At 43.3% G+C, this 22,682-nt stretch overlaps 1 protein-coding gene across 3 annotated transcripts in view; it reads right to left on the bottom strand.

Annotated features, from left to right (window-relative positions):
• Dnaaf11 (dynein axonemal assembly factor 11) overlaps positions 1-10,386 on the bottom strand; it is an 82,493-nt gene extending 72,107 nt beyond the window's left edge. Inside the window, exons 1-2 of one of the 3 annotated variants that reach the window (XM_078016698.1) lie at positions 10,231-10,385; positions 2,773-2,940 (exon numbers count right to left, since the gene is read on the bottom strand). In XM_078016698.1, coding sequence (XP_077872824.1) covers positions 2,773-2,940; positions 10,231-10,240 — 178 coding nt within the window. In that variant the 5' untranslated portion in view covers positions 10,241-10,385. Of the gene's footprint in view, positions 1-2,772; positions 2,941-10,230 lie in introns of all 3 variants that reach the window. The other 2 variants (XM_021722341.3, XM_078016699.1) reach the window with 2 other exon arrangements.
• Positions 10,387-22,682: the final 12,296 nt, after the last annotated feature.

Raw genomic sequence — 22,682 nt, 5'->3', positions numbered from 1 at the left:
CGGACCTGAGAGTAACACTTCAGAAATTGGGGTCTCAGTCTACTCATGTTTTAAAATGAGGATTTGTGGATAAACTAAGTTTCTTTCTGCAATTATTCAAGTAATACTAATGTTTACAAAAAGCTCCCTAGCAACGGCTGAGCATTCCACAGTCAACAGATTTGGAGGTGTCTACGTGCCAAGAATTATGATAGACAGAATGTCTAGCCTGCATCCTGAACAAAAATACCCAGTGTCATCCTTGTTAAAATAGCCACCCACATGAAAACACCTGTCCCAAGAAGAATCCCCTTCCCCTCCTTGGTCTTGTCATATGTATAGCCTCCAACTCCTGCAAAGTCACCTGATAGGAATAACCATAGATTTGTTCAGGAAGAATTTCTTCAAATAACTCATCAAGAACCAAGGGAACAGGTTGGTCAGGAGAAAAGAAAAACAAAACAAAACAAAAAGCCTCCATTAGGAAAAATGACGAGGCCCTCTGTGGAAGCGGGAAGAGGGAGTTTCAGCCCTAATACGTGAAAGCGGTTATCACCCACTGCACAAGCAGAGCCATCAACTTGGAGGGGGACACGTTCCTTCCCAGGTGGAAGAAGCTCTGCAGACCCCCGCTCTCTGAGGCCTGTTGTGAAGTTGGGCACTAGAGCCGCCCCCACAGGTTCTGCACTTTAAAGGGACCCCAGATGGTCCTCAGCTCACACTTGGCTCAGCGCTGCCTAGAGCTTCCTCCACAGCCCATCTGCATCTCCCAGCAGGAACAGAGCTCTAGGAAAGAAACCCTTTCACAAACTTCTACCTCAAAGGCACAAGATTTGAATCCCAGAGAAGTAGTTTCACTTGCTAAATAAGTGCCTAAATGCCTATGGGTGGAGCAGCACTGAAAATCCCCATTATTAGGATTTAAAAGAGTGTTTAATTTAAGAATACTTTGGAAGCAAAAATTTAAGCTTTCTCACAGCTCTGAAAAGGCATGAAATACTATGCTACTAATTAGTAATTGTGATGGACCCAGCTGTGGAGATTAAAACTCGGGAACTCTTTTAGATGTGTACAATTAGGACCGCTCTTCAACAGCCCGTGCAGAAGAGCTGGTGGTGTTCTGTAAGAGTCTTTTTAATTGAACAATATGCCAGAGTTTCTAATTTCTGGTAAAGTAAAAGATGCCGAAAATAATTATCTGAAGAAATATAGAGTTTTAGTAAATCTTCCAAAAATGAAGCAAATCTAGGCTTTTTACAATCCCAGAGCCAGTTTTCAAGGATCCATAGGGTTTCTCAACCTCAGCAGTGCTGACATCTTGGACTGGAAATTCTCGTGGGGAGCCGCCCTGGGCATGGTGTGATGGACAGCAGTATCCCTGGTCTCTCCCCCTAGATGTCATTAACACCCTCTACATCACACACACACACACACACACACACACACACACACACACACACACACACCTCTGAAAACCAAAATGTCTCCAGACTCTGCCACATGCCCCCTGTTTAGAAGCACTGCATGTCACACTGAGAGTTGACGATGAACTTGAAGGCTGACCTCTGGGCTCCAGTGCAGAGCAGGGTGAGTACTCGCTGCCTCAACTGGTTCCAGCCCTTTTACACCAACTGCTTTACCTTCTCCTCTGCTCCACCTTCACTGGGCTGGCTGAGACGCTCTGGGGTAAATGACAACAGCACAGCAGCTGTCATCTAAGAAGAGCACATAGCTCGTGGTGAGCCTGCACCAACTTGTGTATTGGGTATTATTAGCCCAGTTTTATGGATGACAAAACTGAAACACTACCTGACTTGTCTAATTTCACACAGCGGATAAGTGGCAGAGGCAGGGCTCACAGTCAGGTCCACCTGACGCCAGAGCCTGGGCTTGCTTTTACCACCAACAGTGCTGCCAACACTCGACCTGTTTCCAAGTGGTAAGACCTCCATTAGCGTGACCCCAGAGGCTTCTCTTCTCTGTGCTCCTTAATTCTTATGGGGGTAGAGTGGGAGTGCTGGGGGTGGGGGAAGTTCCAATTTATCTGATGGTAAACTGGAAGAAGAAACTGGGCGTGTTCAGTCCCACACTCTTTCCTGGCTTCTGGGATTTTTGTCAGCAGAAAGCACATGGTCCCAATACCCTCTTGCCATAAATCACAGGCATTCATGGATACGGGAAATCTGTGGTTGCCCAGTCTTGCATGTGGTAAGGTGGATAAATTTATTTGGGGGGCTGTATAAGCAACCCTACGTGGCTGTGAGTCTAATCCACATTCTTCCAAAAGCTTCATTAGTTGTAATACTAATGTTTGATTTTCATATCCCTAACCCTGCATTTACCTCTCATTTTCATTCTAAATTAGAACCCCATCAATGTCTGATACTGAGCGCAGCCTTGCACACATAGGATGCAGCAGAATTAACCATCACAGTCTGTGGTAACCTCAGTAGGACGTATTGAGTCCCACATAATCCTTTGGGTTTCCCAGAGTGACATAAAATGTCTGAGTTATATCTTCCTCCCTTGTAAACTTTTTAAAGAATCGGGTTGACTAATGTGTTCCTCACATTTAACTCATCTCCCAACATGTTGTTGTCTTTCAGGCAACAAGAGCAATTACACATGGCAAGGTTCAGGGACACATTCCAACACTTCTCCCAAGAGATAGCTAGCCCAATCCCCGAATGCTCTTTTTCATTTACTGTCTCCCTCTAAGAATAACACTGCATTTTCCAGAATTCTCCCATTCAAAATGCTAAAACATCATTAGAACAACGTATTGAAACTTACCGATTTTTCCAATGAGGTTATTTTGAAGATAGAGAATTTTTAAATCCCGGCACCATTTGTCAATATGTTCTAGCTTTTCTATTTCTTGCTGATGCAAGGAGAGTTCCTCCAGAGAAAAAATTACACACTCGTTGTGCTCTGCATTCCGCCTGATGAGATCTTCCGTGACTGAAAGAAAATTTGTTGCATGCTACATTTCCAACCCCATTGTCCGTCATCGGGTTATTGTATTCTTAATGCATTATTTTTCTTTGCAGTTAAATGTCTATTTGCCAGGCCCAAGTGATTTTCAAAAGAAATGAGATCAGAAAATTGATGCCCCCTCCTAGAGTTTCCATGATGCCATCATGTGAGTCAGAGGGAAGAAAGAGATGTGATGGTGTGTTATATCACATTTGCATGGGCCTGTGTGGGGTCTATGTATTTTTTACTGTGTGGATACAGAAAGAGTTAGCAACTTATGACTATCAGGGTGTTGCTATGGACTCTCATGGTGGCACCATGTCAAACCAGATGAGACCCCCTAACTGATCTGAGAGAGAACAAGTTCCACCCAGAGGCAGGCTGGCTGACTGAGGAGGAAATAGGAGAATATCTCCCTTCATTCAATATGGAAGGCCCATTCACTCATTCATTTAACCAATATTTATTAATTTAAGTTCAGCTTAAGGGAAAGGAAAAGAACAATTAAGTCTTAGATTGCAATCTTATAAAGTAAGCAATACTTAGTTTGCTTTCAGGAGGAATAAAATGCTGCTCAGAGGAGGAGCAGAGTTGCTTCTGCTTCCTAATAAGAATGAGGTATAGCCTGGGGCTTCTTAGACTAGGAAGATCAAGAATAGGCACCAAGTGGCTGGGGACCATACCATGCTCCCCTGCTGGAGCCAGGAATGAAATCATGGATCATCTTTATAAGATGCACCCAAGTCAAAGAGGCAATGACAATGGAGAAATCCTGCTATCCTAGTGCTGTTAAAGATGTTACTCCTGGTGCAGTGGTGCACATCTATAACTCCAGCAACTTGGGTGAGACAGGAAGATCACAAATTTGAGGCCAGCCTCAAAACTTAGCAACTTAGCAAGACCCTGTCTCAAAATAAAAAAATGAGAAAGGCTGGGGATGTGACTCATAGTAAAGCATCCCTGGGTTCAATCGCCAGTGCCAGGGGGGAAAAATGTTATCAATATAGTTGAAGCCTCACTTTTTAAGCAGAATACTGCTTGCCCATTCTAGGGGACAATAAAGACTTCTTCATTGTCAGTGGAGGGTGTCAGGCACTACTCTAAATGCTTTGCATCTATTAAAGTGTGAATATGTAGAATTATTATTTACATTTGTCAGTTGAGGAATCAAAGGACAGAGTTTGAGTAACCTGCTTGAGCCTTGGCAGTCAGTGCCAACTGGGTTTTAAATGTGGAGTCCAGAGCCAGGCCCAGTGTTCCCAAGTTCTCTGCTGTGCCACTTCAACATGAGCAAATAAGAGGCATTTGAGATTCCTCAGCTTCCCGAATATACAGATTCAACTAACTGAGGCATGTTCTCCACAGCACCTTTGGCTGCCCCACCTCTATACCACATCCTTAAAAATGGAGTTTGTCCTTATTTTTAAATGTAAAAACATGTATGAATCAACCATTTGTGTGCAGTTAAGTGTACTTAGGTACTTCATTGGTAGGAGAGAGGGTGCTGCAATGACAGTTATTTAGGAAAAAAGACAAAGGGACTGTAGAGGTACCGAGATTAAAATACCATAAGTAAGGAATGTTCCAGCTGCTCTAAGCTTTGGTTCCACTGATAAGCAGAGACGGCTGCAAACCTGGCCTGGGAAGGGACTCTGGCTGCAAAGGAGGCTGAAGGGTAGCAGCCACCAGCCCTGGCTTGCTGGGAACCCTGTAAGTTATACTGTACAGTCCCGGAAATGCCACCACTAGTTCATAGGGCAAGTTACACATAGTGTTCTATTCGAGGAAGAAAAAAAAAAAAAAAAAAAAGCAAAAACACAAAAAAACAAAACTTCCTGAAACTAAATCTGAAAGGTATTAAAACTACCCCCTCCACACCAAGTTAGTTCTAACAGTTTTAATCAACTGATAATGAGTAAATGAGCAAAGCCAATTTGAGAATATGATAAAGTTACTATGGATTTAAAATGAATTCTCTATCTGTAATTTATCTACAAAAATAATTCTCTTCTCAAGGATGTAATGTGGGTTAAGGGTTTGAAATGGCACAACCAATATTATCTGAACAATCTTAATGAAATGTTGTAGATACTCATTTATCAGATCTCCAGTGCCTAATGGTGTGTAGCTACAGAACCCACCATCATACATGAGCATGGGCTCTGGATCCAGCCAGGGGTGGGAAGAGAAGTGAGGAGTAGACCAGAGATCCAGCTCTCCCCAGGCCAACTCCAAGGAGTCTGAGAAGCTTAAATTAAATGTAGTCTTCAGGGTTATTATCAAGGCATACTTCCCAAGAGAGAAAGAAGTACTTTATTCAAGTACTTTATTATCAAGGCATACTTCCCAAGAGAGAAAGAAGTACTTTATTCAACAGTTTTATTTATAACTTGGCACAGGGCCTTTACATATATTCTTGCCCATATCCTGGTTGAGGCCTAAGCTTGGCATTCCTATCGAAGTTGTAACCTTCCTCACTTGAACTCCAAAGGAGCTGCCATCCGTGATTGGATCCAATGTGTTTGGGGGAATTCTGGTAGCATCTCCAGCATCACCTGGTCTCTGGCCTTGAATGGTCACATGAGCACCCACACACCCTTCTTGGCTCTTGGGGGCCACTAAAGGTATCAACCATAGGGTTCCCTAGCTCTACAGTCTTAAGACTTTTCCAATCTGTTTAACCATGAAGACTTACAGGCCTGACAAAGTCCTACTGGTATCAAATATCATTCCACATTTTCTTACTAAATCCTCAAAATTTAAGAAACTCTTTTCATCTACTATTATATGTGTAAAACTGATCATTTGCATGCAATTATCAAATCATCCCTTTCAGAGGCATGCAGATATCAGAAAGGAGTTGTGTTGATCTCTGTCTCCTAATTATGAGATATAAGATGTTAAAAATCACTATTAGATTAAAAGGGTGGGGTAAGGATATCCCAGAGCATGGATAACTAGTTCATATGCACACAAAGGAGAGGAAGGCAGGTTGCCCAGCAGCAGCAAGTAAACACAATTAGGATAGACTTAAAAATGGAGAAGCACAGAGGAAGGGAGAGCCACAATGGTAGGAAACCTCCCGATGGCCCTTTTCTGAACTCTTTGAAAATAAGCAAAGTGCTGTGTGACACAAGGTTTTACAGCACTCAGGAAACTGCTGTTACACAACACCACTTCACCTGCAATGGCAAACATCAGTGCAAAAACCAGAGTCCCCAAGAAGAAAATTGCAAAAATATCTACATGGTGTGTGGAGATTATAGCATTTCACACTTTTAAATGGAAAAGCATTTTGCAGTTTTACATACTAATCTAAACCAAACATTCTTTAACTCCAAGGAACACTGTCACCTTTAGAAATTCCTACTCTGCATAATGCAGCACCACACTTAGGTGAGATCACTCTAGGAATTTAAACATTCTTGGGAAGCATTAGTATGCCATCATAAGACTGTTTAAAGAGAGATGGTATTACAATACCTGTTTGATGGTAAAGAATGTACAAAGGGACTAGATGAAACATTCCTTCACTTTCTTATTTTAGAAAAATTCAAATAACAAAATACAAGAGTCAGATTGACTCGGAGAAGTATCATGTTTTATAAATAGCCATATTTTTCATTGGATTAGAATAAAATCAACCAATATGAGTCTAGCATATTGTTCAGTATTGTCAAACATCATGAAAGACCTAGCAGATACACATGTGAAATAGATATTAAATAGAAATAAAGGAGTTACAGATAGGAAGTTTACCTTTTGTAGTATCTAAACTTTTTTAACCATTTCAAATGGAAACTTTAAAAAACAGAATTATTTGCCCCATCTTTTCTTACTAGCTCAGGGTCATCCTCATGAGCATCAGGAGCAATTCTACTGATCCAGTGATACCTTTGGGAGCTATGCTATTCAGGGTGCTATTAAAGAGCACAACATGCGATGGGGGAGGACAGAAGCATCCAGGAAGAGTGATAGACAGAAGGGAGGGTGGGCAGTGCTATTGAGTCAGAGGAAGGATGTCAGAAGAAGGTGTAGGGGGTGAAACCTAAGCTAAATCAGGAAATGAGAGTAGAAGTTTACTAGAAAAAGAAACGAGGAGGGCACCCCAGGCTATCTTGGATGATGTAACCTGCTGCCCAGTCTCTCCTTCAAAACTGAGTCATTCCCCTCAATGCTGGGAGTGTCCACCTTCTTCCGGAGTCACCTCAGCTAAAGAAGCACACGTCCGCCAAGGTCACATCTTTTCCAGGAGAGCCCTATTCAGAGAGGGTTGTGTGGCTGTAAAAGACCAGCCCTTCCTCAGAACTTGGACAAGTCAGTAGGTCTATCCTGAGTTTAGAGCTCCTGGGGTTGGTTAGCTGAGGCCTTCTTTAAGGTCCAAATTCCCCAAGAGCACTACCTCACAGACCTCCTGCATGCTAATCTCCATCTGAAAGTCTGCTTCCCGGAAGAACTGACTCCAGAAGAGATCCATGAAGGCTGACAGTCGCTAAGATGGGGACTTGTAGTTAGATCGCTTGCTACAGGAATGTCCATATGGACATTGATGGTCAGTGGAACATAGTGCCTAGCCTGAGGTAGCTAGTAATCATCAAGGCTGAGCGGTGTTGAAAAGAGATGAGAGAGCAGCTGGAGGGAATGCACTAGTGTGATACAGCAGACATTAGAGGAATATGGGGAAAACAATAGGCAAAGGGACAGTGGTATTGGGCAGATTGAGGCTACAAACAATTGGTAATGAAAGACTGAGATGCTAATTGGTTACTAAAAGCTAAATGTAAAAACCAGAGCACTGCAGAGGTAGTATATGATGAGGTTTTCATTTTGGAACCAGAGGGCAGAAAAAGCATAGGAGCAAGGCCAGACCAACTGTAAGACTAGCAGAGAATTTAGGCACCAGACATAATGGAGTCATAGGATAGGATTTATCCTCACAGCCTGAAATAACTTAAAATCCAGACAAAATGTATGAAAGTGATTTTTTAAAACACCGGTCTTCAGGAAATCAAGAGGAAAATTAGCATTTTGAACAGAATGAAAAAATGGAAAAAAATAGCATATCAAAATTTATGGGCTACAGCTACAAATTTATAGCACCAAATGCCTGTAGTAAGAAATGAGAACAATCATGAACAAAAGCTTTCACTTTAAGAAACCAGAGAGAACAAATTAAACCTAGAATGAGCAGAAGAAAGTAAAGAAAAGATTATAACAGCAATCAATAAAATGGAAAACCAAAAATAGGCAAAGCCAATAAATATTAAGATTTAAGAAAATAAAATTAGGTAAACTTCTACCCAGAAAGAAAGAAAGAAAGAAAGAAGGAAGATATGAAATACCAATAACAGGAGTGAGAAAAGTGATGTCATATCTATTGTACAGATGTTAATAGGACAATAAAGGAATAATATAAATGATTTTATGCAAAAAATTCAAGATCTTACATTAAATAGGTAAATTCCTTAAAAGATAAAAACTACCAAAGCTCACTCGGGAAGACATGGGCGAGCTGCAAACCCTCTGCCTTCCAAAGTAATCAGATATGCAGTTAAAACCTTCCCACAAAGAAGGCACAGCTGTCTGCACTGATACACACTACCAAGAATTCAAGGAAAAACTAATATGCTATACATCCCAACCCTTCTAGAAATATTGAAGTGTTAGCATGATATGGAGGCCATTTATAGGGAAGCATGGGGGAGATGCAATGTGTGAGAGGGATTGCAGGGGAGCAGCAGGGAGGACCACCCTCTCCACCTGAACCACTCAAATCTGTCCATCTGCCCTGATTCCTCAGGGGGCAGTGTGGTGCAATGCAGGGTCCAGAGGACATCTCTGGGAGAATGCATGTAAAACATTTAACCAGGCCTGGCACACAGTGAGTACTCAAAAGAGGAGTAGTCATTTGTCCTGCTGCCAGGACTTGGGTTTAGACCCATCTCTCCCATTTGAACTCCTACATGGCCAAGTCATGTCTCGGAACAAAACCCTTCGGTTTCCCTGTCACTCTTTTGTGAATTTTAAATCTTGCAGATTTCTACATTCTCAGTATAATCTCCAAAATCTGTGTGACTTGAGTCCCACCGGCCTTTTCCTGGGGACTTCCATTATCTCTGCCCTCCATCTTTTTTTTTTTGTTTTTCCTATCCCTCACCTGGGCTCCCCCAATGACCGTCAAGAGGCCCTGTTCTCACTTTCACAAGCCTCCAATGTTTCCTTTTCCTGGGAGAAGCCTCAACCAACCTGGGAGTAAGGGCCCCTGTGTGCCCTCTGGGGATTCAGGCACCCCACTCCAAAGGGGCTACAGCCACAACATCTGTGTTGGCCTTCTGCTAGGAAGGTGACCCCCTGTCTTGTTCATCAATGTATCCTCACTGAATGACTCCGAGTGGGGCTGTAAATCTGATAAGTTAATGAGGTAACAAATGAAAGTGAGTGAGACTCAGAGAAAGAGCAAAGGGTAATCCACAAAGAAAAAGTTATGTTGATTAGGAAGAAAAATCAAATAAAACAGGTGGGACCAACCAAAGGTGCAGATGGCGCTCTGAGAGGAAATATCTATTGGTGACTGTTTGGAGTGTGGTCCTAACATTTACAGACTCCTCCCTCCACCTTCTCAGATCCTCCCCCACCCACTACCACAACCAGGCTGTCAGCAACTCCAAGGCAGGGACCCCATCATGTAGCACAGTCTCTTGAATAAAGAATATTAATTTTTATAGCACTTTTACAATGGCAAGTGTGATAAATTGGGTGGAGCTAAACTAAACTGCCATTTGCGGGGGTCCAAAACGTGTTGGTCAGAATGGTTCAAGCTCAAATAAATCACCTTGTGGACTCAACACTTTACATTTACTATGTCTGTAAAATAACACTTCACGTCGGAGATGAGGAGGCTGTGGCCCAGAGGTGAGGTCCCTGGCTCAAAGTCGCCCAGGCGGGTGGAGACGCCTGTCCCCATGGGCTCCGGGGCCCTCCACTGCGGCATGCTATCCCTGGACGGTCCGCAGAAGGTTGCCCAGGACCGGGACCTGCCTGGGACCTCGCGGCTGGGCTGGGCGGTGCGGGTCCCGACCCGGTGCTGACGCCTGAACCCGCGCGCGGCCGCGGCCCTCGGTCGAGGCCAACGCCCTTTTGCCCCCTCCCGCCTCGCGGGTTTCGAGGAAGGGAAACCTGGGCCTCCTGGAACCGGCCGGTGCGGCGGGGACCCGCACGATCTGCGGACGGTGGGAAGGGCCGGATGGGGGCGGGAACGCGGAGGGGGTCGCTTACTCCGGCCCATGGCGCCTGTCAGCTTCGCTGGCCCGCGAAGCCCGACCCGGACCCCCAAGACTCGCTTCGCGCCTAGTAGCCACAGCTCAGCGCGTCCAGCGGGAACCCGGGAGCCATGGCAACGGGGACTCTACGGCGGCCGCGCGGGGCTAAGAGGAGCCGTGTTTCCTGCCCTTGGCTAGGAAAAGCCGGGAGACCTGGGGGAAAACCTCCGGAGGACACTAGGTCTCTCCCGACCAAACTAGTCCTGGCCACGTCCCCACCCGCGGCTTCCGCAGGCTGTTTGCCTCACCCCAATTCACTGTCCAGGCTGCTCAAAGAATCACGGGACGCCCTTACTTCCTAATGGGATCTGCCTCCTAGCAGGACTTTCAGCATGCTGCACGTGTGTGTGTGTGTGTGTGTGTGTGTGTGTGTGTGTGTGTGTGTCTGATTTAGCTCCTGTGTCTGTGTGTGTGTGTGTGTGTGTGTGTCTGATTTAGCTCCTGTGTCTGTGTGTTTTTATTAAACTTATCCAAAGCCAGGAGATTTGGATTTGGCTCCACTCTCTTTACTAGCTATGCGACCTCAAAGCTGCACGTGTGTGTGTGTGTGTGTGTGTGTGTGTGTGTGTCTGATTTAGCTCCTGTGTCTGTGTGTGTGTGTGTGTGTGTGTGTGTGTGTGTGTGTCTGATTTAGCTCCTGTGTCTGTGTGTTTTTATTAAACTTATCCAAAGCCAGGAGATTTGGATTTGGCTCCACTCTCTTTACTAGCTATGCGACCTCAAACTTCCTTAGCCTCAATTTCTATATCTGTAACACCAGTGGGAATCATGGATCTCAAAGGATCTCAAAGGATCATGGTGAATCTTTTATGAGATAATTTCTTTGAATGAAAGATACTTCTTAAAAACAACAGGCTCAGTATAAAGACTAGTTGTCATTGTTATATTTCACCTCTTTAAAGTCTCTGCCCAACACCAATTTCCTGCTAACAGTTTTTTGTAAAAACACCATCCATTACCCCCTTCAACTTTTTCTATTATCTCATTTGGAGAAAAAAAAAGTGCAATATGTAAAAGGTAAAACCACCTTCCATTCCAGTTACAGTAAACAAATGGAGTGCATGCTTCTTATCTTAATATGAATATTTACATTTTAAAAAGAGATGCATAGACCAATGCTGAGTGCAAATAAATGTATTATTTCAGCAGATACCTGTTAAGAATTTATCATTGGTCCTTTTAAAGGTTTTTTCAAATGGAGACAAAAGTATGATTATGGGCAGAGAAGCAGGAAAGTCAAATGTGATGGAGGAAAGAAGGGACCAGGGACACTGATCACTCTGGCAATGAAAGAACTGCATGGAAGAATTTTTGAACAGTAGCATCAGAGAACAGATTATGGGTAATGGAGCCTTAAATGTCAAGCTAAAATAATTGAACTGGAGTCGTGGGACATCAAGTGACATGACCCCATAGTGAGAGAAATATTTGGAGTTCCAACAAGACCCCCAAAGTGCTGAAACTATTAACTTAGGTGGCCTCTACTGTTTCTAAACACAAAAGTCTAGTTGCTCTCATTCCCCCATTTATTTTTTAAAGCAGGACAGAAGTGATAAAGATTACGAGCTGTGGCATTGAAAATGTGATTTAAGTCTACATACATATTTGTTACGGTGTGGCACTGGGCAGATGATTCCACCTTGAGAGCTGTACTCCTCCTCCATTTCCATATGAAGATGACAGTGTGGATAATCATCTTTGAATGTTCCTCTGAGACGTTGGAGCACTGACATCTGATTACTCATGGAGAAGATGAAATGCCAAGAGTGGCAGGAGATTTTAGCAAATGTTCCTGTGCTTGAACTTGTGCATTTTGACAGCAAGAAGTTTATTGAGGCTTAAAAGGATCTGGCTTCTGGCAGGAAGTTAAAACAAGTAGGTATTTCAGGTAGAAAGATTAGTTTCTAAGTTGACAGTGGCATGTGATGAGGCTCAGTACAAAGGATATCAGGCTCTGAGTCAATCCAGGACTCTAGAAAGTTCTGAAGAGCAATTACAGTTCAGGGATCTGCCATGTTGGCTCTTGCGTGTCTCCTCACCCTCAGACTTACTCACTCTTAAACTCCCAGCCCCAGGCTTACCTCTCTAGTTGTCAAAGGAACTGCTCTACATTTGTCTCCTCCAAAGTTTATGTTGACTCTTAATCCCTAACACAACAGTATTAAGAGGAGTGGTCTTCAGGAGGTGATTAAGACATGAGGGCATAGTGGGCATCCTGGGAAAAGTCTGACAAAAGGAACGGCCCTTGTTCGCCCCTTCTGGCTCTTCCACCAAGGAAGGACATAGTTTTCCTCCTGGCTAACGGACAGTGTTCTGTGTTGGAAGCAGAGGCTGTATTTCACCAGACATAGAAACTGCTTCTGCCTTTCCAGCCTCCAGGACCATGAGAAATGAATTTCTGTTTCTTACAAACAACCCAGTGTTGGGTTATAGTAGCAAAACGGGACTAAGGCAGGACCTTAGATTTTTTTCTGTGAACCTTAATTTCTGTAGGACCAAATTATTCTATTCCTCCTTCATAAGTGAACAAACATTAAAGCTGTCCTTCTATGGGTACCAGTCCTAAGTTCTTTTTACGCACTGTGTGCTCAACACCACCTACACACTTGGAGATTGTTAACTCTATTAACAAGGCTGCTCAAAGCAGCCTTTGGAAAAGACTTGATATCATCAACATATTGCTGATAAGGAAATTGAATTCTAGTGAGATCGTATCACTGAGGTAAGCCAGGGTTTTGTACCCAGCCTAAGTTCTAGACTGCTTCATCTCTAGAGTAAGTGCTACTAGAGGGCAGAGGAGGACCTCTTTTGTTCATTTGCTTCCATCTCTAAGTTCTAGCTCTCAGCACAATTTCTGACACTCATTCGATACCCAGTAAATATTTGTTGAATAACCAAATGAGTCTGAGAGCAAACCTTTCCAAAAGTGTGATTGTTCTACATGCAAGGACCACATCTCCCGGCCTCAGCAGGATCACTAAGAAGGGTGTTATGAGAGTGGGATGCAAACCAATAACATAGCAGGGTCACAGGTTTTCTTAAAATTGCTTTTAAGGCTAATAAATAATTGAGTCTCTTGTAGAAAAGTGATAGGTGTACTAATCCTGAGAATATACATGGGGGAAAAAAGGGGAAATATTAAGAAATCTGTCAAGAAGAGAAGATCAGTGTGGCTAACTCCTGATAGTGTCTACTGAGGTCATTGTAAAATTAGGATTTATGGTCATAGGTTTCTTTTTTAAAACAAATATTTTTAGTTTAAATGGACACAACACCTTTATTTTGTTTCTTTAATTTTATGTGGTGCTGGGGATCAAAACCAGGACCTCAAACATGCTAGGCAAGTATTCTACCACTGAGCTACAACCCTAGTCCCCCATAGGTTTCTTAACGTATTCTAGAAGGGAAATTTCATTAATAGTTCAGGCACCCTAAGGTGAAGTCTGTCTCGTCATTGACATCAGCATCCTCATGAACATAGAATTGACTTGAGGATGGAGACTCCCTGAGTGGAAATCACCACACCTTTTCTGGAAAAGACCAACTAAGGTCAACCCCACTCCCCCGAAGTTTAAGGAGGCATTAAATATCTATTTGGTGAAGGCTGCAGCAGGTAGACCCCAGTTCTCCTGGCAAACATCAAACAGCAATACACTTGGAAGCAGAATTGCTTCTGTTCTCATTCTCTGCTTGGAGTCAACCCACTCTTCTTCTTTCGAATGTTCTTTGCTTGAGCCTTGCTTTATTCTCACTTGTAATGAAATTCCTGGCTGGACTTTTTGTGTCTGATTTTACATTTTTTCATTGTGGCACAAGAACCAAAACGAGGTTTGGAGGTCCTGGAGAAGCCAGGAACATGTCTTTGCTGTTTGCCTGGGCCATCCTGGAGTGGTCATGCTGCCTCCTTCTCCACATCAGAGTCACTGCATTCCTTAGACCCATGGGTATGCAGGACGTGTGTGCAATGTGCTGTGATCATTACAGCTCGCTGACAGCAGAGGAAATTGGGAAATAAATCACAAAGTGACATCTCCTAGTAAAGACGAGTTTATTTCACTCAACATGAATGATCTAGTTTAAAGAGTCATGATGCCTGTCTGTTTATGCAAATCATCATTCCAAATAGACTCGTGTCTTTGGCTCCTGGAAATAGAGCAAGATGAGCAATACTTCTTGAGCAAACTGCTGCAACATTTTGTGTATAGAAAGTAGAAGAAATAAATCTTGAAGAGTTTTTATTTTTTAAATTCCAATCACAAGAAAATAGTCCTCCTACTTCATTTGTGCTGGATAAACTCCAGTCACATTGACCTAGAAAGCTCTGTGGTTCTTATTTTCATTGCTATATATAACTTAGTATTTTTATGATGTGTAACCAATACTCTAGTTCCAGTTCCATTATACTCTCCATTAATTTTCCTTCAAAAGTGTTTCTTCATCTCAGCTTCATAACCACTAAACCAAGCCTCCTAGTCTTCTAGTACCTCTACAACTTTGATTTTGTTCTTCCTTCTCCTTCCCTCCCACTTTTCTCCTCTTTCTCTCCCTTCCACTCTCCTTTCCTTCCATAGTGCAGTCTCTGGGAGGAGTGATTGACACAACATGCATAAAACCCATAGAAAAGCACTTGACAGAATGGATTAACTGTTGATTAAAAAAAACAAGTAATCTCCCCCATAGGTGGTTACCCCCAAAAGTGGACACTGTTATTATGCTCACTTTTCAGATTAAGAAATCCAGTCTGTGTTGTCCCAATCCAATGTAAAAGATCTGAGACCATCAATCTGAACTGCCCAGCTTACCTCCAGGGAGATGGAAGGAGAGTTGCAGTGTTGAAGTCAGTCTAGGAATCAGTCTGAGGGGTAACTGCTCCCTCATGGTGGGATGAAGCAGGAAAAGAGAAGTAGGTCAGCATGACTAGATAACTGTCCAGTGTCTCCTTGTCCCATGTCGGGGGCGTCAATTAGTGCAAATGAGTAAGAATTACCCAAACATCAGATGCTTCAATAATCAAATGGAAGAACAAATATACTCTTTAAAATTAAGTGTACAATAAATTGTGATTGTCTAAATTTATTTGCTTAAACTTCTGCCCATCTCCACTAGCTTAATAAGGCAAGAGTTGACATTTTAAGAAGGATTATTATTAATTTGAATATATTCAGAAGATAGTGACCAAGTACAGAGGTCTAAACAAATTACTCAACTTCTTTGAGTCTCAGTTTTCTTGTCGAAAAATGGGAAGAGTTACTACATTAGATTTTGACAAGGTTTAAAAGAGATAATAGCACCTAGTGTTTGCCCATAACTAATGCTCTTGACATCTCTATTTGAGAGGTCAAGTTTGTAATGCCTGGCTGCAAATTATTTTCCATCCCTCTGGTTGAAGGACCTTGCCAGTTCCCCTCCCTTTGCCTCTGAACATGCTTCCTACCATTGCAACCAATAAAGTGCAAGGAAAGAAACCCTCTGACTGCAAAACTAGCTCATACAGAATTCTTGCAACTTCATCACTGCTGAACACTGGCTCCTGTCACTCTGAGTCATCATGTAAAAGACTGACTCTCCTGAGGTCACCGTGCTGGAGAAGCCAAGTGAGAAAGTCCTCTCCAGCCAAGCCCCAGACTTCCAACTCTCTCTGCCCAAGAGTCAGACACAGGAGTATCTAAACCAGCTCATCTGTCAACTGAATATCATGGAATAACAGACCTCTGTCAATGCCACATGGAACAGAAGAATCACCCATCTGATCCCTGCCAGGATTTCTAACTAACAACATCATGAGACATTTTAAGTATTTGTTTTGAATATGTGGCTAGTTTTAATGGAATGAAAAACAGTTGAAATGTTGGAGCTGACTGCATGGAGAAGTGGATAAGCCCCTTTCACTATTGTGTTTAGTGGGCTGAGCCACCTGTCTGGGTTCTGCAAATTGATGCCTCCTTTGGTGGGAAGCTGGATTTGGTGGTTTGCAAGCCTCCTTTTAGCAGCCTACATTTTCTGTTCAAATTCTAATATATAAGACACATAAGAGAAGATCATCTCAGGTTGAAGCAGGTATCCAACACTGACGTGTGGAGAACTGAGACAATCTAATCAATGATTTTTCTGTGTGGGCCTGGGAACGGGGATACCATATTTGATGGTGCTTGATGTTGAAGGTGCAACATGTGGATCCAACTCATGGGTAATTGAACAAAAGTCGGGTTTGAAAACCATGAATCAAAGTCATTCCCACACCTTCTGATGCTACTGGAGCCGGTGCTGTATGTGCCAGATCAATCCGCCTATGAAGCACCCCGGTGCAGTGCAGTTTCCAGAGTTCTTCTTCAGCCCAAAGCTCCATAAACACAAATTCCCTTCCTGCTCAACTAAGCCAATAATTCTCACCTGAAAAGTAGAATAGCATAAAATACTGACATATGTATTAAATCCCATTAATTAAACTTAAACCCTTCACTGTCAGAGATGATTTCACATCTGTTTGAATAACACCTCCCTTGTATGTTGCCCCAGGGTGAAAGCTCCGATTCAGTTAATCATTGTCCATAAAGAACACAATCTCACTAGTGGCAGGTCTCAAATGCACTTAGAGTAAAGGCAAAAATAGGATAAACTGTTTCATTCATTTCCAATCATGTCAGCTCTCTTGGATGGGCGCCTGGCATGCCCCCTTCTTTTCAGATCTTCTGACCTGCTTCCTGTTTCCCTATTTGCTCCCCTCACCCAACCAGGCTTCCCCACTCCCTCCCAGTTCCATCCTGGCAGTGGGTGCCCCTGAAGGTCAGGGCATGAGTCATTCCTGGCTCCTTCCCAGCACAGTCTTCCGATTCTTCTGAATAGAGGATCTCTGGCCCAATGTAGTCTCTTGCTCTTGTTGATCATCTCTCATGCAGTGGTACTTTTGAAGCAGATATTTGGCATGTTTTATGCTCAATATCTATCTTCTGGGTCTTATCAAAGGGCAATTCTGGGATCTGGATTCTCGCTGTAAAAACTAATGTAAAATGTAGAAACTCCTATTTTTCTACTATCCATGCAAAAATAGCCAGTGTGGGAGACACAGGATCTAAATTTGTCCGTGAGTTTCTTCTCTGGAAGGAGCACCTGGGGAAGGTCAATATGGTTCCCACATCCAGTTTCCTGGCTCTCTACAGCACCTCCAATTCCTGCCCATTGCAAATTTTGCTGATTCTACTGAAAAGCACTAAGGCCAATTACAAAATTTTTGACTTCCCTCACTTCTGATACCAACTGCACACTTACGGGTAGGAGGGTTCAAAATACCACCATAAGTTTCAAAACTTTGGGAACTCCCCCCAGAACTTACTGAAAGCTGCTATGCTCACCACTGCAGTTTACTGCTGCAAGGAAAGCTACATATGAAGATTCACCAAGAAGAAACACACAGTCTAGAAGCTTCAATTGTTCTTATACCGTGGAGTCAGGGCACATTTCTCTCCCAGCATAAATGTGGGATGTACTTGTGGAGTACCACACTGCCAACCAGGAGAGCTAATCTGAGCTTTGGTGTCCAGAATTTTTGCTGGAGCTTCCGCATATAGGCATGATTGGTTGACTGGTGGGTTGCTCATGTCATTCATCTTAGTCTCCAGATCAACAGATACCATGTGATCTAAAGCCCCACCCTTACTGCCAGTCACATGGTCAGTATTTTGGGCATAGACATCCCTCCCCTAAACTACATGGGTATAGCCAACCCCTACCCCAAATCACATTGTTACTAATCACTATGACCCAAGGTCCCCACAGAAGCAAAAAACAGAAATTACTCCTCCTAGAAGCTGAGGACAAATGTCAGAACTTCTTTTTGGTTAAAGCCAAATTCTTTATTACATACTTACCTAGATTCTGTCATTTATATGAGCTCTTTAATCTCCTTCCAATCCTTTTTGATTCTATCACCAGGGTCATTTTCATTGCTAACAATAAAGAACCATCACTGATGCCACCTGGATCCTTACTATATCAGCGGAGACCCTCCCCATTGGGCAAGGAAAAGCAGGAACACAGGGTGAGAGAGGCGGAAAGCTCCTTCCTGCTGCTGTTACCATGCAGAGGCACATGTCCCTACATAGGACCACGGTCCAAGCTGAGCAACGCACTGTCCCAGGTTTTCCCTTGGTCAGGTTCAATGTTTTTGTCATTTTCTGGCTCTTCCTAAGAGACAAGTGGTGGCAGGTGCTGAAGGCCTGAAAAAGAATTAGGAAAGGAAAAAAAAAACTTAAAAAAAATTTAATTTTCTCTGAGAAGTGAGCAAACAATAGCTTTATTCAGTTTCAGTGTTGAACACCTGGGGCCAGTGCATAAAAAACCTGGTGTCCACAAGTTTATTATTTGAGAAACATTGAGCTCAAGTAACTGCCGATAGGGACAGGAGTAAATGAGATCCACAAAAATTAAAACTGTATCTCTGAAAACATTAATCCTTCCTAATATAATCTACAAGGATAAACTTGAAATGAGGCCCCCAGGGAAATCGCAAGTAACTGCCAATTTTGCTAATGATAATAAGTTTATTTTAATTGCTAATATATTCCTAATTACTGTAGTTCTAAAATGTTTACTTCGCTGTCAATCATCTTCTTTGATTCATGTTCTTTGTGAAAAGATTTTGACATATCAATCAAACCTTCTCAAGTTTGGTGGCAGCTGCTGAATGGGGTCTCACCTTCCTTGTCACCTAGCTCTGCTGGGCATCGTGTGTCCTAAAAGCAGAGAGAGGCTTTGCCCACAGATTCTTTGGGAATTAAAAGTTGTCCATTCCAGCTTAGAGAGAAGTTGTAGTCTCAAGATTTTGATTATATGAATGAGGAGAACTGACATCATCTATTACAAAGTCTAGATTTTTTTTAAAAAAAATAAGAATCAGCATTTTAAAAAATTGACAAATAATATCTGTACATACATTTGAGGTATAGTATAATAGTTTAATACATGTGTAGAGTGTGTAGTGATCACACTCTGAATATATGCCTGTGTAAATGTGAGCGCGTGCCTCCAAGATGCAGTTGGTATAAAGTTGCGTGGTGTAGGTGGACTTGAGGGTCCCATTAATCCATGAGCTTGGTATTTCTTTCAGCAAAGAGTACTGAGTTTCCTGTAGCTGGGGACAGAATAGGAACCAACCCTGAAAAGGTTTAGGCCATCCTGGGACCTCTCTATTCATGAGAGTTACAAATCATAAGCAAATAAACACTACGCAAAAAGGTTCCGTCAATGCTGTGACAGGAGAGGGGAGTGCTGAGAAAGTGGTGGGAACGCTACTTTGGTCAGAGTAGGTAATCAAGAGCCTCTCTGAAGAGGTGACACGTGCAGTGAGACCTGAGGGTGAGAAGGAAACAGTTAAGAGCTGTGGGAAGGTTTTTCCCAGAGAAAGAGAAATGCAAAAGCTCTCAGAGTGGGGACACTTGGCCTCCTTGAAGAAGGAACAGAAAAAGGAGGCTGGCATGGAGAGACCAGGGAGCAAGGAGGGGGTGCCAGGGACTGGCAGAGATGAAGCTAGTTGTGTTTGTAAAGAGGCAGGGTGTTATTCCAAACGAGATCAGAAACTTCACATGGTTTGGAGGTGATTTTTTTTCAAATTCAAGTCTTGAAAAGATTTTGGTTGCAGAGTGGAATGTGGATGGTGGTGGGTTGGAGTGAGAGAGGGGACTGGGAGCAGGGAGAGCAGCAGAGAAGTTTCTGGAGTGGATAGCAAGGCACCCTGAGGCAGCTGGACAGGGTGAGGACAGTGATGGAGAGAAGCAGGCATATTTCAGAAGCTTTAGGAGAAGAGTCCTGAATCCTATTGGCTAGGGGTGGGGGGGATCCTGTCTCCTCCTCCTTTCTCCTGGACTTTGTTCACTGAAACGAGAAAGGGGGAGGTGGAAGGCTGCCCAAGGATTGGGCCTGGTGGTGTGAAATCAGATTCTGCATGTGTTCCATTTGTGATCTCCTCCTGTCTCCTACTTGCTGTTCGTACATACAGCACTGGTCACCTTTGAGCTATTAGTTATCCAACAAAGATAGCTGGGTGCCCTGAAGAAGTTTGCTTTCAGCATAATGGCAGTGTCACTGTCACCCTCTGGGGTGACTCAGCCAGAGAGCTTTTCCTTACTTGATGATTCCTTCCCAAGTAAGGGCTGCCTCCTTTCCCCTCTTAAGATGGGTAGCTGAACAGTTCCGTCATTGGCAGTGGACTGACACCTTCACTGAGCTCCTAATGCATTCTCCTATTGAATCGTCACCTGCCCAAAGCAGCTTGCATTATACTCCCTATCTACTGATGAGGGAAAGGAAGATAAAGGATGGGTAGTGTGCCAAGTTGGAGATCCTAGGGCCTGACTCATTTTTGACCCCAAAGCTCAAAGCCTCAATCACTGAATTACACTGTTGTGGGTTTCCCTATTTGCCTGTGTTAACTGTATGCTAGTTTTCTGCAGAATCCATCAAACACTAACAGACATAGTTTTCCAGAAACTGCATGGTCTTCTTCACTTTTCTTCGGACATTTAAGCCAGGTACAAATCATATAGAAAATTAAATCACTACTTTATTAGAATGCTAACTACTTCAGATAAGCTGAAGTAATGTAAAAATGTAACCTTCTGATATCTACTCCACAGCCACACACATTTCTTTCTTTCTTCCCCGTAATTCATGATTTAGTGCAAAGAATAAACCTTTTGCCCCAAATCTGGGTTTGAAATTGTTACAAGCTATGTGGCTTTGGGCAAGTTACTTGACTGGCCAATTCTAAAAGTTTCCACCTGGTAAAATGGAGCTCTGAATACATCCAACTTGGGTATTGGAAGTGCTTAGCCCTGTAGTCAGACACAGTGGATCCTAACTAGGTGGGTACTTTCTCTTTCACCTCTTACCTATTTCCCAACCTGGTCATCTAGACATCTGGTTCCCTTTGGGCAGTGTTTAACCTCTTGGCTCTGCCTGCTCAGCATCCATTCTTTCTTCTTCTGGTAACAGCACCCTAAGTTTTCTCCAAGGAGCTTCCCTCTCCTAGTCATGTGGTCTTGCTGTGACTGACCCCTCCTTCAGGCTCTAGTCTAGCAGCCTGTCTAAGGTCTGGCCAATAAGAACTCCGCACTCTACTGGCCCCTGCATTGGGCTCAGGGTGGAAACAGGACCCGCTAGGCCAGTGGGTGAAGTGATAACAACCAAAGAGCATCACACGGAGACTCTTCCCAGAACTCTTGGAGACACTTGTTTCTGGGGAGGTTGCTGGTGGCTCTCTGGTCACGTCAGTAGAGGAGCCCACCGGAGAGTGGAGCCAGCATATGGAAGAGGAGGACGAAGAAGTCAGGAGAGAGCCCTGAGGACATGGAACACACATCTGGACCAAGCTCTACCTAAAGGTGGACCCTGGGCTTTCTGTTCACAGAAAACATTAATCTTCCTTTTCTCAAGTCAGTTTGAGTTAGACACCACTCATAACTGAAAGGAGTCCTGTTAATATCCTCAAGGTCGCTTATGTTACAGGTACTGGCTAAAGGATTGGTGGATACAAGTCTTCTTCTCAGTGTCATTAGGATTTCAATTCAAGATAATTGAAGTTAATATAGGCTGTTTCCTCTAGAAGATTTTGAATCTGGCTCAAAAATAGTTCTCCATGGTCTGCTGTAGAGACTATAAGGAGGTGCTTGTCTCTAGGTCATGAAGGGAAGCAAGGCACAAGGGGAAGACATCAGGTCATTCATTTCTTGTTCTCCTAATGATGCACTGAGAAAGCTTGGGAACGTCCTCTGCTGTGATTTGGAGGTGAGTGTCCCCTAAAAGCTCATGTGTGAGACAGTGCAAGAAAGTTTAGAGTAGAAATGATTGAGCTATTTGAACCTTATAAGTGAATCAATCAACCTCAATAAGTGAATCAATCCTTTGATGGGATTGACTGAGTGGGAACTGAAGGCAAGTGGGGTGTGGCTGGAGGAGGTGGGCATTGCCGGCGTGGGTTTGGGGTATATATTTTGTTTCTGGTGAGTGGAGTCTCTCTGCTTCTGGATCATCATGAGAGCTGTTTCTCTCTGCCACTTTCTTTTGCCATGATGTTCAGCCTCATCTAGAGCCTTGAGGAATGGAGCTGGCCTCCTATGGACTGAGACCTCTGAAACCATGAGCAGTCCAATAAACTCTTCCTCCTCCACAATTTTTTTGGTCATATCTTTTAGTCATAGCAGTGAAAAAGCTGACTAAAACAGCCTTGAACAGCTCTTTACCCCTTCTGTCAATTGGGGTGCTAATAAGACCTCTCTTAAGAGCTACATGGGCACCAGATGATAAGCCTCCCTGCAAAGGGGTCTGAAGCTCTGAAGCACTTACAAATGCCAGCTGCTCTTGTTTGTACTTGAACTGCAAACCCCACAGAGTAGGGAGAACTGGAGCTTCAGCTCC

The sequence above is a fragment of the Ictidomys tridecemlineatus genome, chromosome 7 (genome assembly GCF_052094955.1).
Source record: "Ictidomys tridecemlineatus isolate mIctTri1 chromosome 7, mIctTri1.hap1, whole genome shotgun sequence".
NCBI classification, from domain to species: Eukaryota; Metazoa; Chordata; class Mammalia; order Rodentia; family Sciuridae; genus Ictidomys; species Ictidomys tridecemlineatus.
The sequence above is the reverse complement of the archived record's forward strand: the minus strand, read 5'-3'. Positions and strand labels throughout refer to the sequence as shown.